This window comes from Talaromyces stipitatus, genomic scaffold, assembly GCF_000003125.1.
Source record: "Talaromyces stipitatus ATCC 10500 scf_1105507295523 genomic scaffold, whole genome shotgun sequence".
In the NCBI taxonomy this organism is placed as follows: domain Eukaryota; kingdom Fungi; phylum Ascomycota; class Eurotiomycetes; order Eurotiales; family Trichocomaceae; genus Talaromyces; species Talaromyces stipitatus.
The window spans coordinates 1861763-1885493 of record NW_002990113.1 but is presented as its reverse complement, the minus strand read 5'-3'; the positions used below and the strand labels follow the sequence as shown (position 1 = coordinate 1885493).

At 48.4% G+C, this 23731-nt stretch overlaps 11 protein-coding genes across 12 annotated transcripts in view, besides 5 other annotated features; 3 read left to right on the top strand and 8 right to left on the bottom strand.

Annotated features, from left to right (window-relative positions):
- Positions 1–1845, top strand: part of TSTA_066290 (uncharacterized protein) — a gene marked incomplete at its 5' end in the record, with an annotated part of 2931 nt that extends 1086 nt beyond the window's left edge. Inside the window, 3 exons of the mRNA XM_002340525.1 lie at positions 45–85; positions 117–795; positions 1010–1845. Of these exons, the coding sequence (XP_002340566.1) occupies positions 45–85; positions 117–795; positions 1010–1608 (1319 nt within the window). The 3' untranslated portion in view covers positions 1609–1845. The remainder of the gene's footprint in view (positions 1–44; positions 86–116; positions 796–1009) is intronic.
- A 1007-nt stretch (positions 1846–2852) lies between these two features.
- TSTA_066280 (uncharacterized protein) lies at positions 2853–4047 on the bottom strand (the record flags this gene model as incomplete). Of its 2 annotated transcripts, none has more annotated exons than XM_002340524.1 (2): positions 2853–3536; positions 3589–4047. In XM_002340524.1, the coding sequence occupies 2 exons, from the start codon at positions 4045–4047 to the stop codon at positions 3315–3317; spliced, it is 681 nt and encodes a 226-aa protein (XP_002340565.1). In that variant the 3' UTR covers positions 2853–3314. The 2 variants fall into 2 exon arrangements, with proteins under 2 accessions (XP_002340565.1, XP_002340564.1); XM_002340523.1 differs by having other exon boundaries at positions 3594–4047.
- Positions 4048–4387: 340 nt separating this feature from the next.
- Positions 4388–6058, bottom strand: TSTA_066270 (uncharacterized protein; the record flags this gene model as incomplete). Its single annotated transcript, XM_002340522.1, has 4 exons — positions 5565–6058; positions 4783–5518; positions 4672–4739; positions 4388–4618 (listed from the first exon to the last, which is right to left on the bottom strand). Exons 1-4 carry the CDS (start codon positions 6048–6050, stop codon positions 4388–4390), a joined length of 1521 nt encoding a protein of 506 aa, XP_002340563.1. The 5' UTR covers positions 6051–6058.
- Positions 6059–9531: 3473 nt separating this feature from the next.
- On the bottom strand, positions 9532–10275 carry TSTA_066260 (uncharacterized protein; the record flags this gene model as incomplete). Its single annotated transcript, XM_002340521.1, has 2 exons — positions 9532–10178; positions 10242–10275. The coding sequence occupies 2 exons, from the start codon at positions 10273–10275 to the stop codon at positions 9748–9750; spliced, it is 465 nt and encodes a 154-aa protein (XP_002340562.1). The 3' UTR covers positions 9532–9747.
- A 1014-nt stretch (positions 10276–11289) lies between these two features.
- TSTA_066250 (uncharacterized protein) lies at positions 11290–12109 on the top strand (the record flags this gene model as incomplete). Its single annotated transcript, XM_002340520.1, has 2 exons — positions 11290–11706; positions 11753–12109. The coding sequence occupies 2 exons, from the start codon at positions 11290–11292 to the stop codon at positions 12107–12109; spliced, it is 774 nt and encodes a 257-aa protein (XP_002340561.1).
- Positions 11871–13036, bottom strand: TSTA_066240 (uncharacterized protein). The gene is made up of 2 exons (XM_002340519.1): positions 12695–13036; positions 11871–12639 (listed from the first exon to the last, which is right to left on the bottom strand). The coding sequence occupies exons 1-2, from the start codon at positions 12954–12956 to the stop codon at positions 12188–12190; spliced, it is 714 nt and encodes a 237-aa protein (XP_002340560.1). The 5' UTR covers positions 12957–13036; the 3' UTR covers positions 11871–12187.
- A 439-nt stretch (positions 13037–13475) lies between these two features.
- TSTA_066230 (uncharacterized protein) lies at positions 13476–16160 on the bottom strand (the record flags this gene model as incomplete). The annotated part of the gene is made up of 5 exons (XM_002340518.1): positions 13476–14527; positions 14613–14989; positions 15059–15381; positions 15430–15691; positions 15751–16160. 5 exons carry the CDS (start codon positions 16158–16160, stop codon positions 13485–13487), a joined length of 2415 nt encoding a protein of 804 aa, XP_002340559.1. The 3' UTR covers positions 13476–13484.
- Positions 16161–16629: 469 nt separating this feature from the next.
- Positions 16630–16652: a microsatellite.
- A 443-nt stretch (positions 16653–17095) lies between these two features.
- Positions 17096–17887: a mobile genetic element.
- TSTA_066220 (uncharacterized protein) lies at positions 17522–17990 on the bottom strand (the record flags this gene model as incomplete). The annotated part of the gene is made up of 2 exons (XM_002340517.1): positions 17522–17888; positions 17956–17990. The coding sequence occupies 2 exons, from the start codon at positions 17988–17990 to the stop codon at positions 17522–17524; spliced, it is 402 nt and encodes a 133-aa protein (XP_002340558.1).
- Positions 17893–20841: a mobile genetic element.
- TSTA_066210 (reverse transcriptase, putative) lies at positions 18001–20880 on the bottom strand (the record flags this gene model as incomplete). Its single annotated transcript, XM_002340516.1, has 4 exons — positions 18001–18439; positions 18476–19074; positions 19099–19932; positions 19978–20880. The coding sequence occupies 4 exons, from the start codon at positions 20878–20880 to the stop codon at positions 18001–18003; spliced, it is 2775 nt and encodes a 924-aa protein (XP_002340557.1).
- Positions 20881–20948: 68 nt separating this feature from the next.
- Positions 20949–22469, bottom strand: TSTA_066200 (uncharacterized protein; the record flags this gene model as incomplete). The annotated part of the gene is made up of 3 exons (XM_002340515.1): positions 20949–21382; positions 21419–21530; positions 21555–22469. The coding sequence occupies 3 exons, from the start codon at positions 22467–22469 to the stop codon at positions 20949–20951; spliced, it is 1461 nt and encodes a 486-aa protein (XP_002340556.1).
- A 162-nt stretch (positions 22470–22631) lies between these two features.
- Positions 22632–23411, top strand: TSTA_066190 (uncharacterized protein; the record flags this gene model as incomplete). Its single annotated transcript, XM_002340514.1, has 2 exons — positions 22632–22749; positions 22960–23411. 2 exons carry the CDS (start codon positions 22632–22634, stop codon positions 23409–23411), a joined length of 570 nt encoding a protein of 189 aa, XP_002340555.1.
- Positions 22668–23402: a mobile genetic element.
- Positions 23412–23615: 204 nt separating the features above from the next.
- Positions 23616–23673: a microsatellite.
- Between the last annotated feature and the right edge of the window lie 58 nt (positions 23674–23731).

Here is a 23731-nt window from a genome sequence, read left to right as displayed (position 1 = left end):
TTGGGCTAGCTGGAATGAGGTTTTTATAGCAGATATCAATTCAGCATTCAGAACGACTGGCCTATATCCCTTTGATCCGGAGATTGTATCAACAAATTCAACAAGAAAATCACCAGCCGGCCATCTCAAGCGAATCCGGAGCTTCAATTATTCCTCCAGAAGATTGGAGACGGCTTGAGAAGCTTGTTAAAACTGTTGTTAACAATATTTATGATGAAAAGGCTATACAGCTTCGAGAAACGGTGTCACATCTTTCTACTCAGCTTATCTTGCTTCAAAATGAGAATCAAGGCCTAAAAAGAGCTCTCATAAATTCAAAGAAGCCTAAAAAAAAGAAACAGCCTTTATTACTAGGTTTACCATCAGAACAAGATGGTGGAGCGCTTTTTATGAGCCCTACTAAGGTTCAGCAAGCTCGTGATATTATTTCTCAAAAAAATGACGAAGCCGCGCAGAAGCAGGCTCATAAAGATGATAAAAAGCTTCAACAACAGCTTAAAAAGCAAGCTAGAGAGGCTGAAAAGGTTGAAAGAGCTCAAATCCGACAAGAAAAACGTGAACAGCGTGAGCAAGAGGCTGCGGAAAAGCAACGGCTTAAGGACGAGCAAGAATTGGCTAAGCTAGCTGATTTACAGCTTCAAAATGATGTTATAGCAACTCCAAAGGCTTCAAAAAGGCCTACAAAGCAAATTTCTAGGCAAGCAAAGCCAAGAGCGCAACCTGAGGCTCATGTGGAGGATAATGAGGTAGTTGTTACTACAAACCGTAGGGGCCGCGCCATACGGCCCCCTGCACGTTTTCGCGATTAATTTTTATGCTTTTTAGATTCGCCATAGCTTATTTAGTGCTACACCAGAAATTCATTATATTTAATTATTATGTGGTGTTGTAAAGCTTCAAAATATTCTGTACAGTAAGCCGTTGAAATTATTCCTCAGGTAGGGTTATTCCTCAGGCGGTGAGGGACGGTAGCACAAATGAAGTCGTCAGGTATTTATATCTTTTGCAGTTCTCTCTTCTTTATCATTCCTTTGCCCCAGTTTCCCCGAAACACTGTGTGCCTTCCCCACGACCGAACTTGAAAAAATGGTGTTCCAATACCTTCTTGATTGTATCTCGAGCACGCTCGCCGCCAAGCCTCCCCTTGCACAGCCCAGCTCTTCTCCGAGCCCCGCGTCCATTGCCTCTGATATCCTCACCATTATATTGGCCGCCGATAGCCCGTATACTCTGCACAAACACCTCAACGAGAGATTGTCCACCGAGAGTTGGTCTGAAGACATAGCAACCGCTCTCCTTCTCGGTCTCGAGAACGCTATCAAGACCGGTGCCCAGATGGCAAAGGCTTCGCTCGATGCGCTCGCGCAAGCGAAAGACACCGCGATTGGATTTGCCGAAGACCACCCAGTCTATGCGACATTGATCGCATTAGGAATCCTGGCTATTTTGATGCCATGGGCGCTTGAGATTTTGGGGTTTGGTGACCTGGGACCAATTGAGGGATCGTTCGCGGCTCTTTGGCAGAGCAAGTATGCTGGATATGTGCCCAAAAAGTCCTTGTTCAGCTATTTTCAGAGGCTGGGAATGAAGTGGCACTGGATTGTGTAAGATAGCGAACCATGCGTTCATACCCACTGAGCCCTGTGAGAGTCTACACCCTGTCAACATTTATTTCAGTGTTACACAAAGACACCGCGACGATCATACCGCGAACCGACAATCAAAGGCTCAATGGTCATAATTGAGGATGATCTCAAGCAACAGCCGTTTTCATGTTCAGCTGCAGAAAAGTCAATGCTTTTGGATAATTACACCTAAACCAAATCAGAATCATCCACTTACTGTGTACGTGCTAAAATCATAAAATGTCAGGCTCATTTAACAAATCTTACATACCATGCGGTCGTAATAATGAACCTCACATGACAGTTTCTTCAAGATCAAGCTCCTAGACTTTGAGTACGCATACATATGTAGTGGTCATCTCGTATTCAAACTATGGATACATAGCTTACTTCTGCTCCGCGTCAGCCCAATTACATATGATCAATACGTTCCTTGGATTCGAGACGATGAATACAATCTACTCGAGTTCGACAAGAATAAAAGGTCTCGTTGGAGAAGGAGAGCTTGGTGACCCTCACGGTTTCGGTAGTCATCAGCTGGGCGGAGTTTTGCCACCAAAGCCGAACTGGCAACTAAAGATGATATAGAGAACATTCTAGATCGGGAGGCTGTGAGTCACACCCGATCTTGGAGGTCTCCAACAAGACCAGGGTTGAAACTATATAAACCCCGAGGGTGCGACGAGATCGATCTTTCTAGGGACGCTCATGGTCTTGCTCCAAATGAACAAACGTGCCCGAACAACTACTATCTCTCCGGAGAGGACGTCCGGGGTTCTAACAAATCCTGTCCAAGATGGTGATGAGATAGAAACCATGACCAGGAGGGCGAGCGGTTCAGAAAGTCCTTGGATTGGTACAATTCTTACCCCATTTCCCGTGAAACCATCCGAACAAGGGTGTTTTGGGATGGAAGTCCAAGATATCTCGATTCGACCTGCGTTTGTCAAAACGGTGGAAGTGGGTCATAAAGCAGGTAGTTTTGTACGGCAAACTAACCATCCCAACCTCTTGAATCTTATAGATTTTTCGCTCGAGGGAGATAAAGTTCACCTGAGCTACGAGAGACCGGGGATGTCCTTGGCAAGACTGAAGCAATTTGAAATGATTGATCGCATTGCAGTGGCGACCATTTGCAAAAAGGTCCCGTGGCGCGATTTGGTCTGTGAGGTGACGACTAACGAATGTGTAGGTAATACAAGGACTGATCTATATTCATGATGATCTCAACATCAGCCATGGCAGTCTGCACTGTGACAATATATACATTGACAGAGATGGAGAGGTTAAAATTGGTAAATTGTTTCAGCTAATCGAATCGTTTTGGTCATTCCACTGATACCCCAACAGGAGATATCGGGAAGAGCATGATACAGGCATGGAAGACAGAGGATGTTTCGCGCGACGTGGAAGCCGTTTACTGTATTGCAATTAATCTACTTAACCTCTGGAGCAGCCCGGACAAGAAGAGTCTGTCCTGGAAAATGGCTGAAGCCTTCATCAGGATGCCTATCAACACGGACCTCCGCAGCCTCCTCAAAGTGAGTACAGATGTTGGATCACGAATCTTGGTTTTGCGAGGCTAATAATGGCTGTATAGCACCCTTTCCTCAGAATCAGTCAGGATTCGTGGTATTTGTCGTATCTTGGTGAAACGCTTTCATTTCACCTTCAAACAAGGGACATTGTTCAGAAAGCGTAGATATCCGGAATGCCCCAGGATCTGGATACGGGATCGGGCCAGAAATGCAGCAAGTCAATCTCAGTCGTCCCCTTCGAGTAGGTCCATGATGTCATCATTTGCATTGTGCATTTCGCACTCCTCATCAGTGTCATAATATCCATGAAGATCATCAACCCAATGCAAGCAAGGGTTGAAGGGACGTCGTTTCCCATATCGAATATCGGCATCTGCATGTATGTTAACCACGTACTAAATGATCATAGTCATGTGCTGTATCACCATACCCCTCTCCTCCGCTTCTCCCAGCGAGATTCTGGATTTCATAGCATTGCGAGGTATACGGTGCAGGATGAAATATTCATGTTCAAGTGATCTCGAATATAAGATCCCTAACTCTGAGGTCACATGCTTAGCTTGAAAAACATAGGAATGATTAAGCTGTGTGATATCCACTTCGATAATATATACGCCAGCATCGCCTCGCTGACTGGCCCAATTCCGACAGTGCCGCCAGTCACTGAACATTGAAAGAAAGCAGCTAGGCCCAGAGTTGTACCAATCTAAGTGATGTTCGACCGCCTGCTTTAATTCAGCTTCTGTCTGCGGTTTCAGTGTAGTGTCGGACGCCACGAGGTCCCCATTTCCGGCATAGGAAGCCTGCCGCCATGGATAGGTCACTGTCCAGAGTTTTGGCAAATCAAAGGTTCTGAAGCGCTCCAGAATGTCATTGTTCTCCATCATGAACTAACAGCATATATTTGATTGAATATAGAGAACAAAGAAGAAGAGTATAAAGAAAAATCAAAAACCAACAGGTACACAAGGGTTATCTCTCCGTGCCACGATATGAATTACGTCACGACTGGCCCTCCACCAAGTGTTTTCGATAATTTGCTCCCATGAACCACATAGTACTGCCAGCGCAATGACTACCATGAGCGGAGACTTTTCAAAGTCAACGATGCTGGCTCAAGGCCGATATTCAAGAACAACCATTCTCGCCTTTTGGTGTATATGGTCTCGAAGGATTGATCGAACTTGGTCGCGCACTAGACTGGACGCTGCTACTAGAAAATAATTAACACACATAAATGGGTTCCCTCGGACGACGCTTACCCATCACCACTGACTCTCCCTTCTCTTCATTGGCGTTCGGCAACCTCTCAATGAGCTCTCCAGACATTTCCGCTTGCAATATCTGATCATAATTTGCATTGCCATTATAAACGACAGCTCGGTCGTGGTTTCCGAACTTCATCACGTCGCCAATGATCTGACCGGATTTCACATAAATAGAGATGGTCAAGATCTAGTCCAGCTCAACATCTGATTGCACTGGCAAGCGAGGAAAATGCCACTTACGTAACGCTTCTTTAAGACGTCATCTTCGAGGAGACTATTCAGAGTTGCTTGCACCGCGATTGCGATATCTTCATATGTTAGCGTAAGATAACTTGACGTCATGGTACTCACCAAGAGTCTCAACCTCCCAGACAAGATGCACTCTTCTCGTTCGAGATGCCGAGGTGTTGTAGCTATACACGAGCTTTTTGAGATACGGAATGGCGGCTGCGATACCAAAGCCACTTGCCACGAGCACAACACTCTCATAACGATCGACGTTTTCACTCATGCCATGTGGTCCGATGATCAACGCGCGCAACGAAGCAGATCCCTGTGGAGCCGCACGGGCATGCTTTAGTAATTCGCGAGAAAACCCATGCCGAGGCTGAATCAGTATGTCCAGCGCCTCCTGGGCGCTGTGAGACCACGAGGTGACCATGAATGGATGTACTTGTGCCCATGACCACCAGGTCACCGAAGGCATCCACAAATTGATGTACTGTCCCGCTTCAATCCTGGCCGGTCGTGTGAGGGCCACGCGAACTTGAATGATTACATCAGAATCATCTTTGCCTTCGATTTTCGGGCGGTTACAGGAAACCCGCGCCCTAGGCCATCCATGCAACGAGAAAATTTTATTCCGATAGATCAGGAAGCCAAGCTGTAGTAGAAGTGCCATTGAAAGCAACACAAATGTAGTAATGATACAAATCCTTGAAAGGCGATTGTCAGATCCAACATGCCGCCACGTCGCATATAAAAGAAAATATGCAAGGACCTGATGGGTTCGAAGGAACACTTCGAAGATGTGACGGTGAATGTACGGCAGTGCAAAGACTGCGAGTCCCACTACACATCCGGCCCCCTATTTTCAATCAGAGACGATATGCATGACGAGGTCAACAACTTACAATAAGTGCAAAAAGGTTGCTCGTTCGATCCAATGAGAGACCTCTCTGGATAGTGGAAATTAGGACAACATGTAGAACTAACAAACCGCTCACCATCCAAGCAGTGGCCCGGTGGATCTGGAGGCATGTGTGGCGAGAAATACTCAATATATCCGAGTAGAAGCTCACGTGTCCCGCCGTATATGAAGCGACCATATTGACCACAGCCAGAGTCCCTGATCTATCTGCAAATTCTGTTGGCGAAGAGACACCGAAGCAGAGACAGAACAGATTGACCCCAGTATAGAGAAGGTGAATTAACACAGCCCCACGTGTCCATGGGCCAACGAAGCGATGGCGACGAAGAAACAATGGAAAAATCAAATAACGAGAAATGTACACTTCAAGGCTCTTGGTTAATTGACACAAATACGGAAGAATACTGATCAGGAAAAGAGCGACAAAAACACCGCCGGCGGTGATGGCATAAATGCTGATGATATCCATGCTGTGAGGGAGGCCTGAGAAGAAAAGGAGAGAACGAAGACTGTGGGAAGCCTCTGGTATTTATCTAGCCAGTCCGTCATGTAAGAGACTGGGCTTCTGTTCTGTTTCAAGAGATTCACGTCCAAGCCAATCACGAGACTAGCTCGTACTCGGCGTCGTCAAATTAGCAAGATTACGCTGCTGTTCACTCCAGGAACACCCGAAGACAACAATGTCTGGAGAATCTTCTAGACGATCAGCTGTGTGTCATACCTCTCTTGAAAATTGAGGAAAGTCTCGACTGCAGTTGAGTGAATAACCTCTTTTCCCATGACTACTCTCAAATCATTTTCATATTTCGGTTGATCCTAGCATTACTCGAAATGGCCACCGGTTCACCACTTTATATTCAAGGCTATATGTGTTGGGGATGGAGGATCGAAGAACCCGACCACGATAAGTCTACTCGTCAAGATTTAAAGACTGCTCTTTAATCGAGGTACAGTAAAGTTTTTTTGCCTAGTCGTCTGTTTATATTCCGTTTAATGTATCGGCTTGTATGATGCGACTCAATAAACCTGTGACACTCGATTCTTGGACTGTGCCCAATCTCAATCAAGAAGTATGCCTGTCAAAACCAGATGCTTATGCCAACGTCCAGCTCGTCTACTGCGTCTATAGTTATGTAGACGTGTTGACATTCGCGTTTGTATGTATGACGTCACACAATCCGCCGGAGGATTGAGATGACTAAGGCAGGATCCACATTGACTAACTACTTTGAAAAACCAAGGCTCCACAGTGAATAACTGCCAGTCATCTTCCACAATTCATTGACCAGACGACAGAATAGTCGCCAGTGCTATAGTATACAAAAGCAAACTAAAACAGGTAAGACGAGAAAAAGGCCTGGAAATCATTCATCTCATCCCAGAAATCAGGCAGGATTACATTTATACGGATATTTGCAATCTCTTTGACCGACGGATCGAGCACTTCGTAGAGTGGACAGGACCAGATTCAATCAAGCGAGGGTCAATATTCACCGTTTCAGAGGTGACAGAGGAAGCTGGGGTACATATGCCGGAATGGCGACCGAATCCAGAAGAATATTCTGAATCATCGAAAAATGAATCTCGACGGCCACTAACAAGCTGCCATGGCGGAAGATGTCTCTGCTGAATCTTGATATCGTATGCGTGTACTTCTAGATTCTGATGCAGAGATTGGTTCAGACCTTATCATGAGATTAGTCACTTAGTCCGGTCGAAATGAGTTACGTACTCGGATTCTCGAGGCGGAATCAATAATGAATTCAATTTTGACAGACAGAGTCTCAGACAGACTAGGAACGGTTCCTTAGACGCAAATTGGCTGCTAACGAAGAGTGCCACACCGTATAGCCTGTAGTTAGTAACATTCGAACAGCTAGTAAAGATGTTCTAATAATAGCATGCGAACTTTCCATCACATAAAGCTTAGTCAGCTCTGTGTTTGACCTGTAACTAACTATATGTAGTTAGTACGTAATGAGCGATGAGTCACACAAGCCAAGTGAAACAACTTAGTTAAGTGTCTTATTTGCTAACAAGGGAACGGGACCCACTTCATGATCGACCACGATTTACAAACTCCGATCAACGTTTTTCATTTCCTGTTCCTCCCAACACAACCCACGATTTTTGCTACCTATGATTTTCTAAGCCATGCCATCATCATTGGCTAGCAGTGCATCTGGACGACCACCCTTATTGATATTTTAACGCTACAAGCTACTCATGTCTTTGGTAATCTACCCTCGAGTAATCTAGCCACAGGGTAATCTAGCCACAGGGGTAATCTAGCCGCAGGGTAATCTAACCACAGGGTAATCTAGCCACAGGGTAATCTAGCCACAGGGTAATCTAACCACAGGGAAATCTGCCCACAGGGTAATAGAACATCTCGGTGGATGTGTTGTTCCGATAAGGAAGTGGGTCTGTGCATGCATGGTGTATATAACCAGTCCATCGGCCCCTCAAGATTAGAAGAATAATGAACAACTCCGAACCTACATGATTCGTCCTCATGGCTCCAGAAGCGCTGTGCAGGGCGCGGCGCTATCAAATTGCGATAAGTAGGCATTCGGCTAGCGCGCCCCACAAAGCAAGCCTCCTGGCAACCCTTATTAGAACACAGCCCAGGCCTGCATGAACGGAGCGTCAGTCAAACTATGGAGGAGAATGACGTTTTATCGTTTTGGGAAAAGTCGACGTTCTTTCTTAGACGCGCCAAGGTGCAAATTTCTAATGTGGATTTTGATCGCGTAGTACGAATTCACGAGAAAAAACATGTGGAAAAGCTGATTGACGTTTTTCGTGGGTTATCACCGCTTAGATCCATGGAATCACGTTCCTGTGATTGTTAGTCGGGCCCTGCTTTCTGAAAGTCGCCAGGCCTCAGGGTTGCATGTCGATGACTTGATGAAGGAGGGGGAACCGGCAGCACTAGAATTCTCAACTAACCTACAACTGCTGCACGGAAGCCGCCGTTTGCTGGCGGCTGAGGCTGGGGAATACTTATGGAATAAGTGGTGGGTTGTTGAACTTTACTCTGATGGTAGGCCTTGGAGATATGACCCCGACCCCAACTCCGAGCTCGGATGCGAATCGCTTCGCATACATGGCTCTCTGGTCGCATGGGTATACCTTTGTTGGGATTGACTTCATCGAGTGTGCCAAGGGAGGAGATGATATACTTCCATCTCCGTGCGAATCAAGGACAGTTTGCCCCAGTCGTCTTCGGCGGCCTCGACCTTCGTCAACCATTTTCATATGATGGTATCGCCATGATGGTTCACTTAACTCTGATAAGCCATGCGGGCAGAAATCTGGCCAGAGACAACACGAAATTGATGAGGCGAAGCTCATTGCGCAGGCTGAGACCTCTTTACGTGCCATTCAATGGTGTTCTCCACAGCGATCCAACTCCGGGGAACATTACATTGGATGAGGAGAACCAAAGGATGATTTTCTAAGCCATGCCATCATCATTGGTTAGCAGTGCATCTGGACGACCACTCTTATTGATACTTTAACGCTACAAGCTACTCATGGTCTTTGCGGTCATGGTTGACGTATTACTGACAGCGATCCCACGGTTTTTGCTGGTGAAATTCGTGGTCAGCCCCTATACTCTAGTATCCCTCATGGGCGCCAGACCTTTCATTGGCACGGTGGCGACTATCATTCCCCTGCGAAATAGCAATCCGCGTGGGACACCATGAGTTTACTATCGCTATTGTCCCCCGCGGGCTTCAAGCCCCTATGAGGTGGTCAAACCATGGCAGCCCCCGCGGGCTTCCACCGCACAGGGGATGGTAAATCCTATGGGTTGCCACGGTTGTTGTATCGCTCGCGGGTTGCTCCCCCCTGCGGGCTTCAATCCCCTGTACACTCTCGTCTCATGAGGGGCAGTGCAGCTACAACGGTTTGTCCATTGCACGCGGGCTGACATCTCCTATGGGCTCCGGTGTGCGGTAACACGCCGATTCAGCCAATTGTCATCTATTGGTAACGTCAATCCAGCCTCAAATACCTCTAGCCAGATTCTTATCGCTATTCCAGCTGATTGTAAAACTGGTGCGCGCTTTTGTTCATTGCCATTTCCCCTATATACACGTTAAAGATAGTCAAACCTCAAGTGTCATGTCCGGGTGGGCATAAACTCTGCTCTCCCGTCAATATTCAAGTGTCATCTCCTGGGTTCCGGCATAGACTCTGCTCTCCCACATCATATCTGCCCACACTTTCACTGCCTCTGGACTCATGGCGTCCTTATCTTCGGCATATTCATCCAGCCAGTCACCGAGATCATCCAGGAGATCAAAATCGTCGTCCGTTGTGAGAATGAAAGAGTCTCCTTTCCGGTATGCGAATTTGAAACCTTCGTTAATAAAGCAATACACCGGTCGTTTTCCATTTCCGCCTCGATCTGTGTACCAAAAGCCAACGATCACGCCATCATCGATGAATATAGGAGCCGAACGCAGCTTAATATCCGGATGATCTTCATCGAAAATAAGATCTGGCTCCAGATAACTCTCTGGCTCTATTGAGGGGAGTGGTGTGTCAGGATTGATGTATCGCATCTCTTTTGCGGCTTGCTGATCTGAACAACTTGGATTCAGCTCGTATTTGCGTTTCAAGGATGAGAGTCGACAAGACTCAGAACTCAGTCGTTGAGTTGACAATTGATGGGCTTCCATGTTTTTTGAAACAGCACTTGCAGCACTTCCTGATGGATTTGATGGATAGTTCGCGAACTTCTCGTGGTGAGTCTCGGTATGATACCTCTGATGTTACTGGGTTTCGATGATGGGAGATGGGAAAGAAAGCAGACCAAGAGTGCGGACGGAGGCCTTTATAACTCCGACCACCAACTAGTCTGGCATCCTGGGAGGTCGAAAACCAAACCGTGTCTGCGATACTACCACCAATCATGACTAGACGGAGGCACACGGCGAGGCAGACCGGATGGAAGTGGCTTGCTAGCAGGCTCTCTCAGTACACTTGAGCATGGGGGCTGCTCGTTTAAGAATTCGAGGACCACTTGGAAACAAATTCTGCCTATCCAAGGCACATGCAGGACTGTACATGCCCAATGATTGATGCCGGAATCAGCCACAATAGTATCCAGAAAGGAGTCGGGTTGCTCCTGGACTACGAATCCTACATGAAGTGAGCTTTCCAGCAGTGTCCTCCCGAAGAACTCCACCTTAGAGTCTTCCTCTCGTCCGATGAAACTCTCTACTAGATATACACAGTATGAGGAATTGACCCTAGCGCCTGAGATGATGGTTATCCAACTATCCTTCATTCACCGTGAGTATTTTCCGCTTCAGGATAGCTAGTGCCGACTGCGAAACGAACAGTTGGTGCTGTTGGCAGCGCTACGCATGATACAACCCCATGCTCGATTGGGACAAGCGGAAGCTCTACTGGTCAATGGCAAATGCTCTAATTTAGGGTCATACTACGCTGTGATTCAGCATGGTTGGTGGTCGCCTTTCACACCTGATTGGACTTACGAGGCTAGGTTTTGCATAATAGGCTGGTCATCTCCACTCGACTTTCATGCACTGGATTGCCGTGAATTATGAGAGCCGGATCGCTCAGCCCCCTAAAAGGGATCAAACGGGTATAAAGAGTGCCGACTTCCCACCGTAAGGTCGGTCTGTCATCCTGAAATTCTTTCACCAACACCTAACACGTCTATCGAAATGGAGACACAGCAACCACCTACACCAGCCCAGATTGATAACTGGCATGACCTAGGTTTCATATATGGAGTAGAAGAAGGGATCGCGACAGGAGCTCCCACCGATATATTACTCGAATCTCCTGCATCCCCTCCATCCACCATTCCCTTCGATGAGGATTCACCTCCGCGGCAGTTACCTAGCGAACGAGTGCCGTCGGGTGAAGAGGTTGGCGAAGCAGCGGGTTCCCCTTCACCAGTCATCGAAATCAGTGACGATGAGGAGAATCATCATACACGCCCACGACGTCGACGTAGGGGTCGCCCTGATTATGCTTATCGAGATTACCAAGATACAATGGAGCATGCGATTTCGGCACCACCCCTAAGCAAACGGAAAAGAGAAGATTCCGATGTGGTGGATTTTGGGTCTAAAATTGTAAGTGGTTCCTATATCTTTCTCAAACCTGGCTAATAATCAATAGAAGCGATTTGTGAAGGATATCACAGAACCATATGCGGCCTTGAATGAGGAGAACAAACGATTGAAACAAGAGAGAGATGAATGGAGGAAGAAAGAGAAACAGTTTCAGAATCAAATTCAATTTTTAGAGCGACAGAACGAGGAACAGAGGCGTCGCAATATTTTGAAGTGTGCCTTATGCCATCGAACGTTCAACGACAGCTGGAAAGTTCTGGGATGTGGTCATACACTGTGTGAGGATTGTGTGAAGGATATCAAGTCCAAGGGTTTTGTGTTCGAGTATCCTTGTCCTTACCCAGCTTGCAAGAAGCCGATTCAGTCTTGCCAGGATTTTTATCCAAACGTGGTGGAAGCATAGTTGGACCGAAGACTGCTAAGGTAATAAATAGCACTGTTTATTCTTGTGATACATAATATAAGCCAATCTGTGAAGTTTCTATGCCCGTCTTCTCCGGCGACCACACTTGTCAATATTTGCTTGTCCGCTCATCGACGCCAACATCTGACTTAATGAAATCACAGAAGGATCATCTGGAAAGTAATCTTCTTTTTTCGGTTCTTCTGGGTCTGGTAGAGACTGACAGTAGTTGCACGCATTGTCTGGCTGTTCTCCATGGCCCAGATGATGGTTGATCCACCGAGTACTGCAATCATTGTCCCATTCACGATGGTCCTTTCTGAAATTTGCATAGCATCCAAGGTCAAAGGTACGGCCCCCATACTTGAACCAGTCTGCGACCATTTCCGCGGATGATTCGAGGCACACATTGCTGTCAACCGGCGCGGAAATCCAGCCATCCATCTTCAAATGGCCGTCTCGGACTAGCGCAGACAAATCGGGCAGGAGACGCTCAAGACATGTGACGTGATAGTATTCAGCCTTTCGCTCTGTGTATACCCACATTAGCAAATTTCTATATCTAGTAAGGATCATTCTCCATACTTGAGGGCACTGAGATATCTTTCAGCATGAAACGATAATGGGACTTGATAACCGGCTTCCCAGTTCGTTTACGTGGCATACAACGCCATGATTGGCAGTGGCTGGTTTTGGCTTTGGGAGTCTCTTGGAGAAGAAGGACGGACTTTCCAGATTTCAAATCGTCCATAATATAACCTGCTTCTTCCTCCCGATCGCGTTGTTTTTTCCCGACTCTATCGTTGGAAGAGACAGCCTCTTCAGCCTGCGGTTGAGGAAGCTCCATTGTCAAATAGTAGAAGGATAGGAGGCAGATCTGATGCTAAAATAGATATATTTGTTGTCGAGGTATGAACGATCGAGGTCTGGTTGAGCATCGGTATTTATCAGCGGCTCATTTGTTAGAGCGGTCTGAAACGTTAGCGGGTCAAGGATGGACCAATGGTTCCCTCCTATGAGCAGTATCTAAGCAATGCGATCACGTCGATTGCTAATAATCTATTGGCTGAATTCATAGATGCTAAGCGCCGAGCAGAGCCAGAGTCGGAGAAGCTTGGCCTTATACTGGCAGCCTGCCGCCCGGCAGGCCTTACCATTTTTGTGGCGCAGCTGGGGCATCTAAGGGCCACAGTCGCGACTTCAATAGGTACTCAATAACCTAGACGAAGAGGCGCGGGATAGGAATTCAGACTGTTCTTCAATGCAATTATAGATATACATATACATGTATAAATCTTCGGTAGCGAGGCAAGCAAAGACACGAAAATGAAACATCTATCAGCAAAATATCTATTAGAGAAAAGTACACACAAGATCAGCATCCCCTGGATCCGGTGACGAGGCGATGGACCGCCGCTGCATGATTTTGTAAATGCATTTGATGCAGAAAGATCTCGCCGTCGTTGCAGAAATTGCACCGCCGATCTGGAAGATGTTTGTCTCGAAAATGTCGCACTGTCGCGTCCGGCCTCGACCATTTTTGGATGCGCTTGTGTTCTGGGAGCAACTGATTACCGAAGCACTGGAAACAAATGATCGGTTTCTCGGCGTTGGGCTTTTTGCGATCTTGCTGCCCGACACGAATGATATGTTGTCTGGCTTCCTCCAAGGGATCACGTGAATCCGATGTTGGCACACTCGATGTTGGTGCCGCCTTGGCCACGCGCTTAGACGGCTTTATTTGATCGAGTTCGTCGTCGCTTGGTGAAGCTCGTTTTGGGCGACCACGTATAGGTCCCCCTTCCCATACGCTGCAGTACTCAGTGACAGCCTTCGTGGCTGCATTCCGCCTCGCCCACTCATCGTCAAGGGAGTGGGATGTAGGCCACGTAAATAACTTCTCCAGGAGGCGGCTCAATTCGGGAGGTATCTGAGCAACCGTCTGGACGTTGTGTTTCGTTTCCTCATTGTGGAACGCGCTCCCCGAACGTTGACGTTCAATATCGATCTTTGCCTGTTTCCGACTGAATGCTGCACGTACTTCCTTCCTCCGGACTCGGCACAGGCGACGGAAGATTCTATCAACGTCTGCGTCCAGCTGATTCAGCCAGGACTGGTTTTGTTCACTTGGGTTCTGTTGGCAGAGGATGGCTTGCTCATCACGCTCGCGCACCGCCGCCAGATACTCCGGATGTTGATACAACTCCGCTCGGTCCTGCTCGCTGATGGTTCGGGGACGCCGCTTGTCAATCCAGCGACTAATGCGCCTGATAGCATGCATCAACACCGTGTTGGGTTTCCGACCGTTCATGATATTCTGCATGTCAGTGTCAATATTCCGTGGTAGATAATGATTTAAGAACGTGCGGATGGAGGCGTGCTTCATGATGAGATTCTGTTGTGCTTCGCTTACACAGCCTAGATCAACTCTGGGTCAGCTCCCGCTCTGCGTCAGGGGCAAGTGATTTTATGCCAGGGATGGCCAAACGAAGGGTGAGCTTACCGCTCTCGTTCAACTTCTTCCCGCCACCGTACCGCATGCGGTGAGCGAAGAAGGTATGTAGCCAACCATGGATCTCTCCCAAGGTTTGCAGTCGGGAGGACATTGTACTGGGGTTGATAGGTGTCTCCCACTGCACGGTTGGAATCCCGCCGACCACCTTGGTCATGGCGAAGAGAAAATATTCCTCGATGTCAGGCTTGAGATAAAGCTCCATTTGCTCACAGCCCTCAGCAACCAGCAGCCCACGCACGTCTTCCATGGACCGAAGCCCGTCAGCTTCGAAGGCATCCAGGTGAAATAGGATGCCGAATAGGAAGACATGAGGGCTGAAGATCAACGTTGGGTCGTCCACGACTTCAGGGAACGGGAAGTTATTACTAGCACCAGTTTAGCGGGTAAAGAAATAACATAGATTGAGGAGAGAAGGTCAAAGGGTGTAGGCTCACTGCTGTTCGGTACCAAGAAATTGCTTCGTGTGGGCGGCGCGTAGTTCCACCATGGGAATCGGAGGACCGCCAAGGGGATCTCGTTGAATCGAGAACTGGAGGTGCTTGAACTGTAGCGAGAGCAGCGCGGAGATTCGGTTGAGCGTGAAAATCCCTAGAATGGTGAAGAGGCAGATCTGGATCCGCTCAAACCCCAGGTGCCATCGCTTCTCGGTTGTCCGGAGGACGGTTTCATTGAAGGCAGTCAAGTCTGAAACATACACCCCGGTTTTCTCGCGCTCCTCCATGTCCAAGTTCCATTTATCGATGAGACTTCGAATGCCCTATTCGCTGATTAGAGACGATACTCACAGTCGAGTATCGATTCTTACCGCGTTGATCTCTTCATTCTGTACGTCAGTGAAGCTGGTCCGTGTAATCCTTCGATAATACCCTTGCAAAGACTTCCAATCCGCTCTGAGGGCGCTCGCTTTCTTGATCCCTTTGAGAAGCCGGTCGTTTTTGCCTCGCTTGAGCTTCATGCAGTAGTTCAAGAATCGATGAGCATCGTTCGTCGTCACTTGCCGGAGGGCCACCTCAGGATCGCTCCATTTAGGGAGCGCACTGTCCTCGACCGCTTTCACACCACAATATCTGGGTAGAGATCAGTGAACCGACTCCTTCACCGAAGAGACGGATTTGGGGTGACTCACTTGTGCCATCGTTCCTCAATCCTCGCCCCGTTGATCTTCGTTTTTCCTGACCTGCCATAGTCCAGCGGGACGTTCGCGATATCTTCATCGGTGTCGTCGTCTGGTTCATCGCGGTTCTTGGGCAACCGTGGCGATATGGCGGGAATCTGACTGCGGTTGGAGGTGCTGGCGGGAGATTTCTGCGGTCGTTGTGATGCCAGCAGATGGGATTCGACGTCAGAGACCGGCTCAGTCATGGGGGTCGAGTAACCATCCTCAGAGTCGTCGGCGTCGTCAGTATAGTCCGAGTAGTCCGATCCGTCATCGGAAGATGAACTGAGCTCGTCGTCGTCCACGTAGGCGGCATCATCCGGGTCACAGGACTCGGGACGTGGAAGAGTTCGATGGTGAACGCCAGTCTGGATTGCCATAGCAAAAATCTGTGAGAACAAGTCGATAGACGATACTCTCTACCGAAATCAGTTGAGAGACACGGGTGAGAGAACGTGGAAGGAAGGAAGGTCGGTCGATGACGATGGAGGAAGAAGAACATTTGGGCTCGCGGCAGGCGGCCGCCGCCCACAGGCCCCCAGAGGGAAGGAAGGCCTGTTTTGGCTTCATCGCGAGCTGCCATGAAGTCGAAAAGGCGCCAAAAAGCATGGGTCAGGAACACAGGGCACCCCACCCAGAACCACGTGACCATCTCTGGGCGGCGGTACAGACACGCACCAAGGGGCCTTGCGGGCACGGCCACCGGCAGAATCCTGGAGTGGGACAAGGCGGTGACGGGACGGATGGTGGAACGGACGCAGGTTTCGACGGCAGACGCGACCGAAAACGGGCGTGTCGCCACAAATCACAATTGTTATAGAGGAATCTATATTATTTAGAATTTGTGGAATTGATTGATTGATTGATTGATTCATACACGCATCTAAGCCTAGTGGCCGGCGGCGCCTTCTAATTGGGCAGCGGGCGTACTGCCGTATAAAAGCATAAATCAACGTCAACGTGCCAAGACGCTTCCGGCTTAGCGCTGACTTAGTCAACTCCACGCGAAAGTCTCGACACGTATCCGTATCCAGATCCGAAGACCACCAACAACAGATAACGAGCGAAGAGAACGCCGAACCAACAAAGGAAATGTGTATATATACAAAAAGAGTGAAGGATCTCGGTGCGGGGTGACGTGATATTTATGTTTTGGTGCCCGGTTCTATTTCCAAACGTGTCAAGTGGCTGATCCGTCCGAGCCAAATCAACGTGGTTACTCTTCATCAGGGTAGTGTCGCACTCACTGTGAGCGCGTGGTTATTAAGGGGGTTATGTGATGGAACTGCGTCAATAGACCAGTCCGCATCATAAATTCAATACTCTGCCGAACCCACTGAGGTTCGCTAAGGAGCTTCCAATAATCTGTTTCGCGTGCTTCTTTCCAGAGAGTCTCCATACACAGGTTTATATGGGTAGGACACTGTATGAGGACGTGGGCCGTATCCTAATCCCCAAGGCCACATTCGCATTGAGGTGAGTCTTCAATCCGTACACTCGCTAGGAAGCTGCATAGCGCTGATTTACCTGTTTATAGTTGGATTAACACTGAACTCCAAGCCCATCGTAATCCCTCATGCAGCTGCAACACCATCTTCGTTGGTGCTTTGATTATCCGATAGAGATGCCGTTCATGGCTGGCATGCTCCCACTGTTCCTTCCACCTCTTTGCAAAGCCTGCATGTAGCCTCTGGCGACACACTGCCATAAGGATAGTTGACTGATTTAGAATATACAACATTCATACGGCATGTGGTGTAGTCTGATTAGGTGCGCTGATCCTGGCTATGCAGGCGTTCTCCTGTGTACGCCGTGTCGCCTTGACTGCAGCCAACTTTGCCAGCTGGTCTGCTTTCTCGTTGCCTGGGACCCCTTCGTGGCCTGGCACCCACTGTAGTCGTACACGCCATCGAGATCGGTTGTCGCGTAGGAGGCCCAGGTGTCGTACGATCCGTCGAAGGATATACTGCCCAGAGGACCGCCCTGGCTGGCACGTGGCGCGTATTGCGGCTTGATTATCTGTGTAGATTGTGGCTTCGTATGGGTTGTCATCGCATGGCTGGCTTCGGAGTAGGATTTCCAATGCCGTATCGATTCCCTCCAGTTCCCTACATAAACAGTATGTGTGTCAGATGAGCCTACTAGCTTATAAGCCTATCCTATTGATGAGTAGACCGCTGCCCCAATCCCATTGTCAAAGCCGCTCCCATCGGTAAAGAACTATATTGTTGTATCTGTTCCTGAGATTACTTCAATAGCCTTGATAGCCTCCTCATGGGTATCATCAATCCTTGCTTCTGGTGGCTTCCACCACGGTGGCACTACAAAGGGGTAGATTATCTCAATGCGTTGGCTAGTATCATGTCCCAGTTTGCGGTTAATGGCTGTTTCCAATCGATGAAGTAGCAACGTGTATGGGTCGTTACGGTGGGCATGGCCATGTATTTGGTAAAGCGTAGATCGAAGTGGTGAGGTCATGATCCGCAGGCAGGCCTCCTCAGCCAGCTTTACGAGCGTGAGCTCTGCAGGTGGTACATGGAGACAGACCTCTAGGGCCTGTCGTGACGTACGTTTGAACGCGCCGGATATCTGGTAAAGAGCCTGATCCTGGATCGATCGAATGGCTTGCTCTACGGCTCGCTGCACACCGGTGAACCCTCTTCCACCTCATATATACCACATGGAGCACGCGTACATGATCTGTGGTTGGAGGACAGCCATGTATATCTTCCTTAGATGAACCAGGGGCGTTCCCCATGTCGATCCTGCAATTAAGCTTAATCCTGCCACCAGTTTTGCAGCCTTCTTTCTCATCTCCTGTACGTGCACTTCCCCAGTGAGGTGGGTATCCAGATAAACTCCTAGATATTTGATTGAGTCCGTAGGCTTAATTTCTACTTCCTTGATTGTGAGAGGTACATCCAGCCTACCACTCGGCTTAGGCACCATTTGGTGCTTCCGCCAAAAGTGGGTAAGTTGATATTTGGCAGGCGCAAATTTAGAGGCATGTGTCCTCTCCCAGCGCTCTGCAACCTGGTGTACTTTGGTGAGTGTGCAACAGTTGGCTGCGGCGGAGGTCCTATATGTCATGATGAAGATGTCGTCAATATATCTAAGTACAATCACGTCTGGGCACTCGGCGAGTATCTGCTCAATAAGATCTGCATTAAAGAATAGGAATAGGATTGGTGACAATGGGGAGCCCTGCGGAATGCCTGTATTGACTAGAAATTCCCCCATATTGCCCTCTAGGAGTGTGATTGATGTGCGGCGATTGCTTAGAAAGCTCTTAATCTAGCCAATTAGGTCATCTGGCACCTGGCGCTTTCGTAGGTCGTGTATCAGCCTTATATGATTGACGTTATCAAAAGCCCCTGCCACGTCAAGTGCAAGCCCTGAGGCTACTCGTGAGCCCTCTCTCCACGCACTATGGGTCTCTTCTAGTAAGAGATGGATTGCTAGTTCGCATGAGCGGCCGCGACGTCCTCCAATATGTTGCTTTGGTAAAAGATTATATTGCTCCACTAGATAGCTGAGACGTCTGGCTAACACTGATTCTAGTGCTTTGCCAGTCGTGCTCAGTAACGCTATTGGGCGGTACGCCTTTGGATCAGAGTAATCAGGCTTTCCAGGCTTGCAAAGGATGACTGTTGTCGACTTTCGGAAATGGTCAGGGCAGTATTGTTGACGTAGACATGCATTAAAGAGATTAACGAGATAGGCCTTGATAGTAGGGAGCAGCCTTTGTAGGACCAGATTGGGGATCCCATCTGGCCCTGGTGCTTTGTCGGGCTTCACGTTGGTTACTGCCGTTCGGACTTCGTCTAACGTGATTGGTGGCATCGTATATGGTTTGGGATATCTATATTGTGGTCCAATATCTGACAGATCTGCCTCCGGGGGCTCTGGGTGGAGGACCTCTCGGAATAGAGCTGCTTTCTCCTTTGGGGCTGTGTAACTCGTGTTATTGTAGTGTAATATTGGGGTAAACGTGGCACGTGGTTTGCCCCTATTGCGGACCCAACGGGCAATTCTCCAGAATCTATCTATTGACTCTGTTGCCTGCTCAATTCGTTGGCGATGTAGATCTCGTGCGAGCTCATTGGTGCGCCGTTTCATCTCTTTCCTAGCCTCTGCGTAGTCCTCCCATGCCTGATCTGTATTTATACGACGTGCGTGTCGTCTACACCTAGATACGTGGTGTTTAAGCTTCGCCATCTCTGGGGTGTAGCCCGCTCGTGAGTAGATGCTGATCTGTTTTGTAGGTGTCACTTGCTCAGCTGCCTGATTGATTGCCTCAACTAGATAGCGGATCGCCTCATTGATCGCCTCATTGTCATTGAGCTCCCTTGGGTGCCAATTGTATATGTCCATCAGTTTAAGGAAGAGGTCCCAATCTGTTGCATTCCACTGCTTGCGAACCATTGGAGGAACACGTACAGCTGTAAGGTCAAACTGGGTGGAGATTGGGACATGATCTGCTCCGTACCACCACTCTGGCTTGGTGTCGCAGCTCACTACCCAGTTAGCTAGATTGTGCGATGCCCACACCAGATTAATTGTAGATTTGGCGTTAACCCTCTCGTACGTGATCGTGCCTGGTGGCAGGAGCTGCTCAAGCCTATGCTCATCTATAAGATTAATCAATTTAGTGGCCTCCTCGTCAACGTGTCGGTACCGCGGGCCCGCCCACAGCGGGTGATATCGGTTGAAGTCCCCCAATACAATATGCTGCGTCCTAGGTGCCATGGTGGTTTGCAGGGTGTTAATTACAGATTCCTCGTTGCTATTGACTCCTGGATTGTATACATTGTGAATATGGATGGTTCCATGGGCGGCTGTATGAAGTGTCAATGTGCTCAGATCTCTATTATGGTATTGGACCTCCCATGTGGCTGGATCTAGCCCTCTATTGACGTAGAAACAGACTTGTGGGCGTTTCTTGTATTCTTCCTTGGGTGTGGGCTGCAGTAGGATATGGAAGCTGCCCTTGAGCGCTAGTGAGTATGTTGTTAGTGGGTTGGTATATTTGTTGATGTAGGGTTCCTGGATAGCCAGGATATCGTAATTTTGCACCTCGCTCTCACCAAAGAGATGCATCTGGACCTCGTCCCGCGATTTCCAGCAGTTAGCCTGCAGGATTTTTAGTCGATTGGTGTTACAATATATTACTGATTGTTAGCCCAGGTGCTGTCTTCAAGGTTCGTGGTCATTAGCGTATCAGCCTCCTGAGCTGGCTCGATTGGCTCCTGAGGGGCTTCGTGGATTGATGGCTGGGTAAGTTCATCCTCAGATGAGTCATCGTCTGGGATTGTACGCACACTCTTACTTTGGCGGACAGTCCTAACAGCTTGTACATGTGAAATTTCTAGTGGAGCAATATCTGATTGCAGAACCGGGGTTCCTGGTGGAGGCTTCGTATTCTGACGTGCACGTGTGTTATATGTATATTTAATCTGGGTCTCAGGTCCTGTCTTAGGTTCAGGATTAGGATCTACATCTATAACTAGATCTTTATCCCACTGCGCTCTCCTAGGCTTTTTCGAGGATCTATTGGTAGGATCACCTGATGTAGGGCTTATCGGCTCGGGCTCAGATCGTTCTGCCACTCATTTTCGGGCGGCTGCTGCGCTCTTACTTCTTGAGTTGGCAGATTGACGTGTGGTGGCTATACGAGCTGGTGCGCGAGGACTTCGCTCTGTATTGGCTGCTTCAGCTGGTGTAGGGTCATTTGGTGAGATAGCTCCGGGCTAAATATTGCCAGGTCGTATTACAGGAGTGTGATATTGTGGGTCGTATATACGTCGTTGATGTGCCTCTGCGAGGCATGTAGCTCGTATCGGGCACTCCCTCGCGTACGCAAAGTGTTTCATATTGAGTCTCTTGGCAGGATCTTTGATATGGACATTTTCTGCGGTGCAATTAGCACATTTAGCGTATTCTTTCTCTTTTGGTGTAGGGCAATCCCCTGTATCATGAGATCCAGCGCAGTACGCGCAGCAGATCTGGCGCTGACAGTGCCTGGCAATATGTTTATACATCTGACACTTGAAGCACTGCTGGAGATTGGCTACTTTGTCGTATATTAAGACATTGTGCTGTCTTCCCTTAATAATAAGGCCGCATTGGATTACAAAATTAGCAATCCTTTCATCATTGAATATAACTACAAGGTGGGCATTTGTGAGCTTCTGTTCCTTGATCTTATACTCGCTTAGAAGCCAGCCCGTGTGTGTGACATTCATAGAGGCTGGAAGCTGCGCGAACACCGGGGCGTTCTCTGAGGTAAGCGTGGTTATGAATTGAGGCTGTTTGGGGTTGATATTCGTGTTAACACCGTGTACGACGACGCCCCATGTACATTTTTGTATATGTGCTTCGTTTCCGAATGCCCTAATCCAGTCCTTCTTACAGGTAAGCTGGTCAACGTCGTCCACTGTGCCTAGTAAGAGTATAATATCGCCACTAGATAGTATACAGGCTGCCGCAATTCGTCGATGTGCGATGGTAGTGTCTTGAGTGCTGTGTATTACGAGATTTTCCTTCTCCACCACCTTATCCGGGAATCGACGTATTGGGTTGAGGATATTTGGATCGGTATGTTCCAGATAGACCTCTAGGTCCTCCTGGCTTGGATATGGGGTTGATGGCAAGCTTCCTCCACTACTCAATCCCACGCTAGGGACCATGGGAGGGTTCGAGGACACCTTACGTCCCCAGGCCTGTACGTACGACTCTGAGCTAGTTGTCACGTGACTGAAGCTTGGAGAATTTTTCGCGGTACGTGTCCCTGGGGATGTTGGCACCCTCGCGAGCCTCGTGGGAATGCTCAAGCTCGAATAGGAGCTCCCATGGGACGCACTAAGGAACAGGCAGCGGCTAATTTCATGGCTTTTCAACGTACCATCCCTAGCTCAGATATTGTAATCTTTTCAGATGGATCTAGGCTAGCAGACGGACGTGCAGGGGGTGGCTATATTGGACTTCAAGCACACCATCAGTTCCTCCGCTCCTCACTCTCATACGGACACGGGAAAGAGGTCTTCGACGCAGAAGTAGAAGCAGCTCTAGCTGGCGCTTAAGCAGCAATAGCGTACCCAACAGCTCAATTTGCTACCAACCTATGGATCTGCCTTGACAATCTGGAAGTTGCCATACACCTTCTATCTCCCTCTACAGGATCTTCCCAAGAAATCTTTGAATTCTTCTGCACCCTTGCAGTCGCCTGGCCACTTCGCAAAAGGCTTCCTCACACCAAAAGCGGATCTATCCAAATCCGATGGGTCCCTGGACACGCTAAAATCCCTGAGAACGAAGCAGCTGATCTCGCTACTAAAGAGGGAGCTACCTTAATCCCTCCTGCTCCTCACAAATCCTCATACGCCTCACTAAAGAGATACGCCAAGACTCAATCCCTATCTGCTGCTCAGTCACAATGGGAGAAGGTAGCACCACAGAGCTATCAAGATCTAGAAATAACCACTTCCCCTAAGCGCCCTGGGGAGCTTCAACTCAACCGACTTGACCTCGGCCATGTTATTGCAGCCCATACTGGTTATGGAGACTTTACAGACTACCATAAATACTTCAACTATGATGATGCTTATCTTCTCTGCCAATGCAGAGCATGAAAAGCACCTCTACACTTCTTCTTCTGTCATATAGCTAAGAGACGAGCCCCTCAGCCTCCTGGGCCCCCTTCTGAGGTCATCTCTTTTCTCTTAGGCACTGCTAAAGGAGCATAAAAGCTAGCTACATGGCTAGCAGAGACCCACTTCTTTAAGGATATCTGCCCTCGCCAACCTCTCCTTAGCACCTAGCTAAGACAGCCCTACTCTTCCTTTATATTTCTCTTCTCCTTCTTTCTTTCTCTTCTCTTCTTTCTTTCCCTCTCTGCAAAACTTACTGTTCAGTTATAATAGTGGTGGAGTAATAGGTCATGGAGTGTAGG

What these genes read in the sequence shown, in the direction of transcription:
- TSTA_066240 (XM_002340519.1), bottom strand. Translation starts at nt 12,956, where the DNA reads ATGGAGCTTCCTCAACCGCAGGCTGAAGAGGCTGTCTCTTCCAACGAT. An exon ending in AGATATCTCAGTGCCCTCAA is followed by an intron (nt 12,640 to 12,694) that starts GTATGGAGAATG and finishes GGGTATACACAG; the next exon opens with AGCGAAAGGCTGAATACTAT.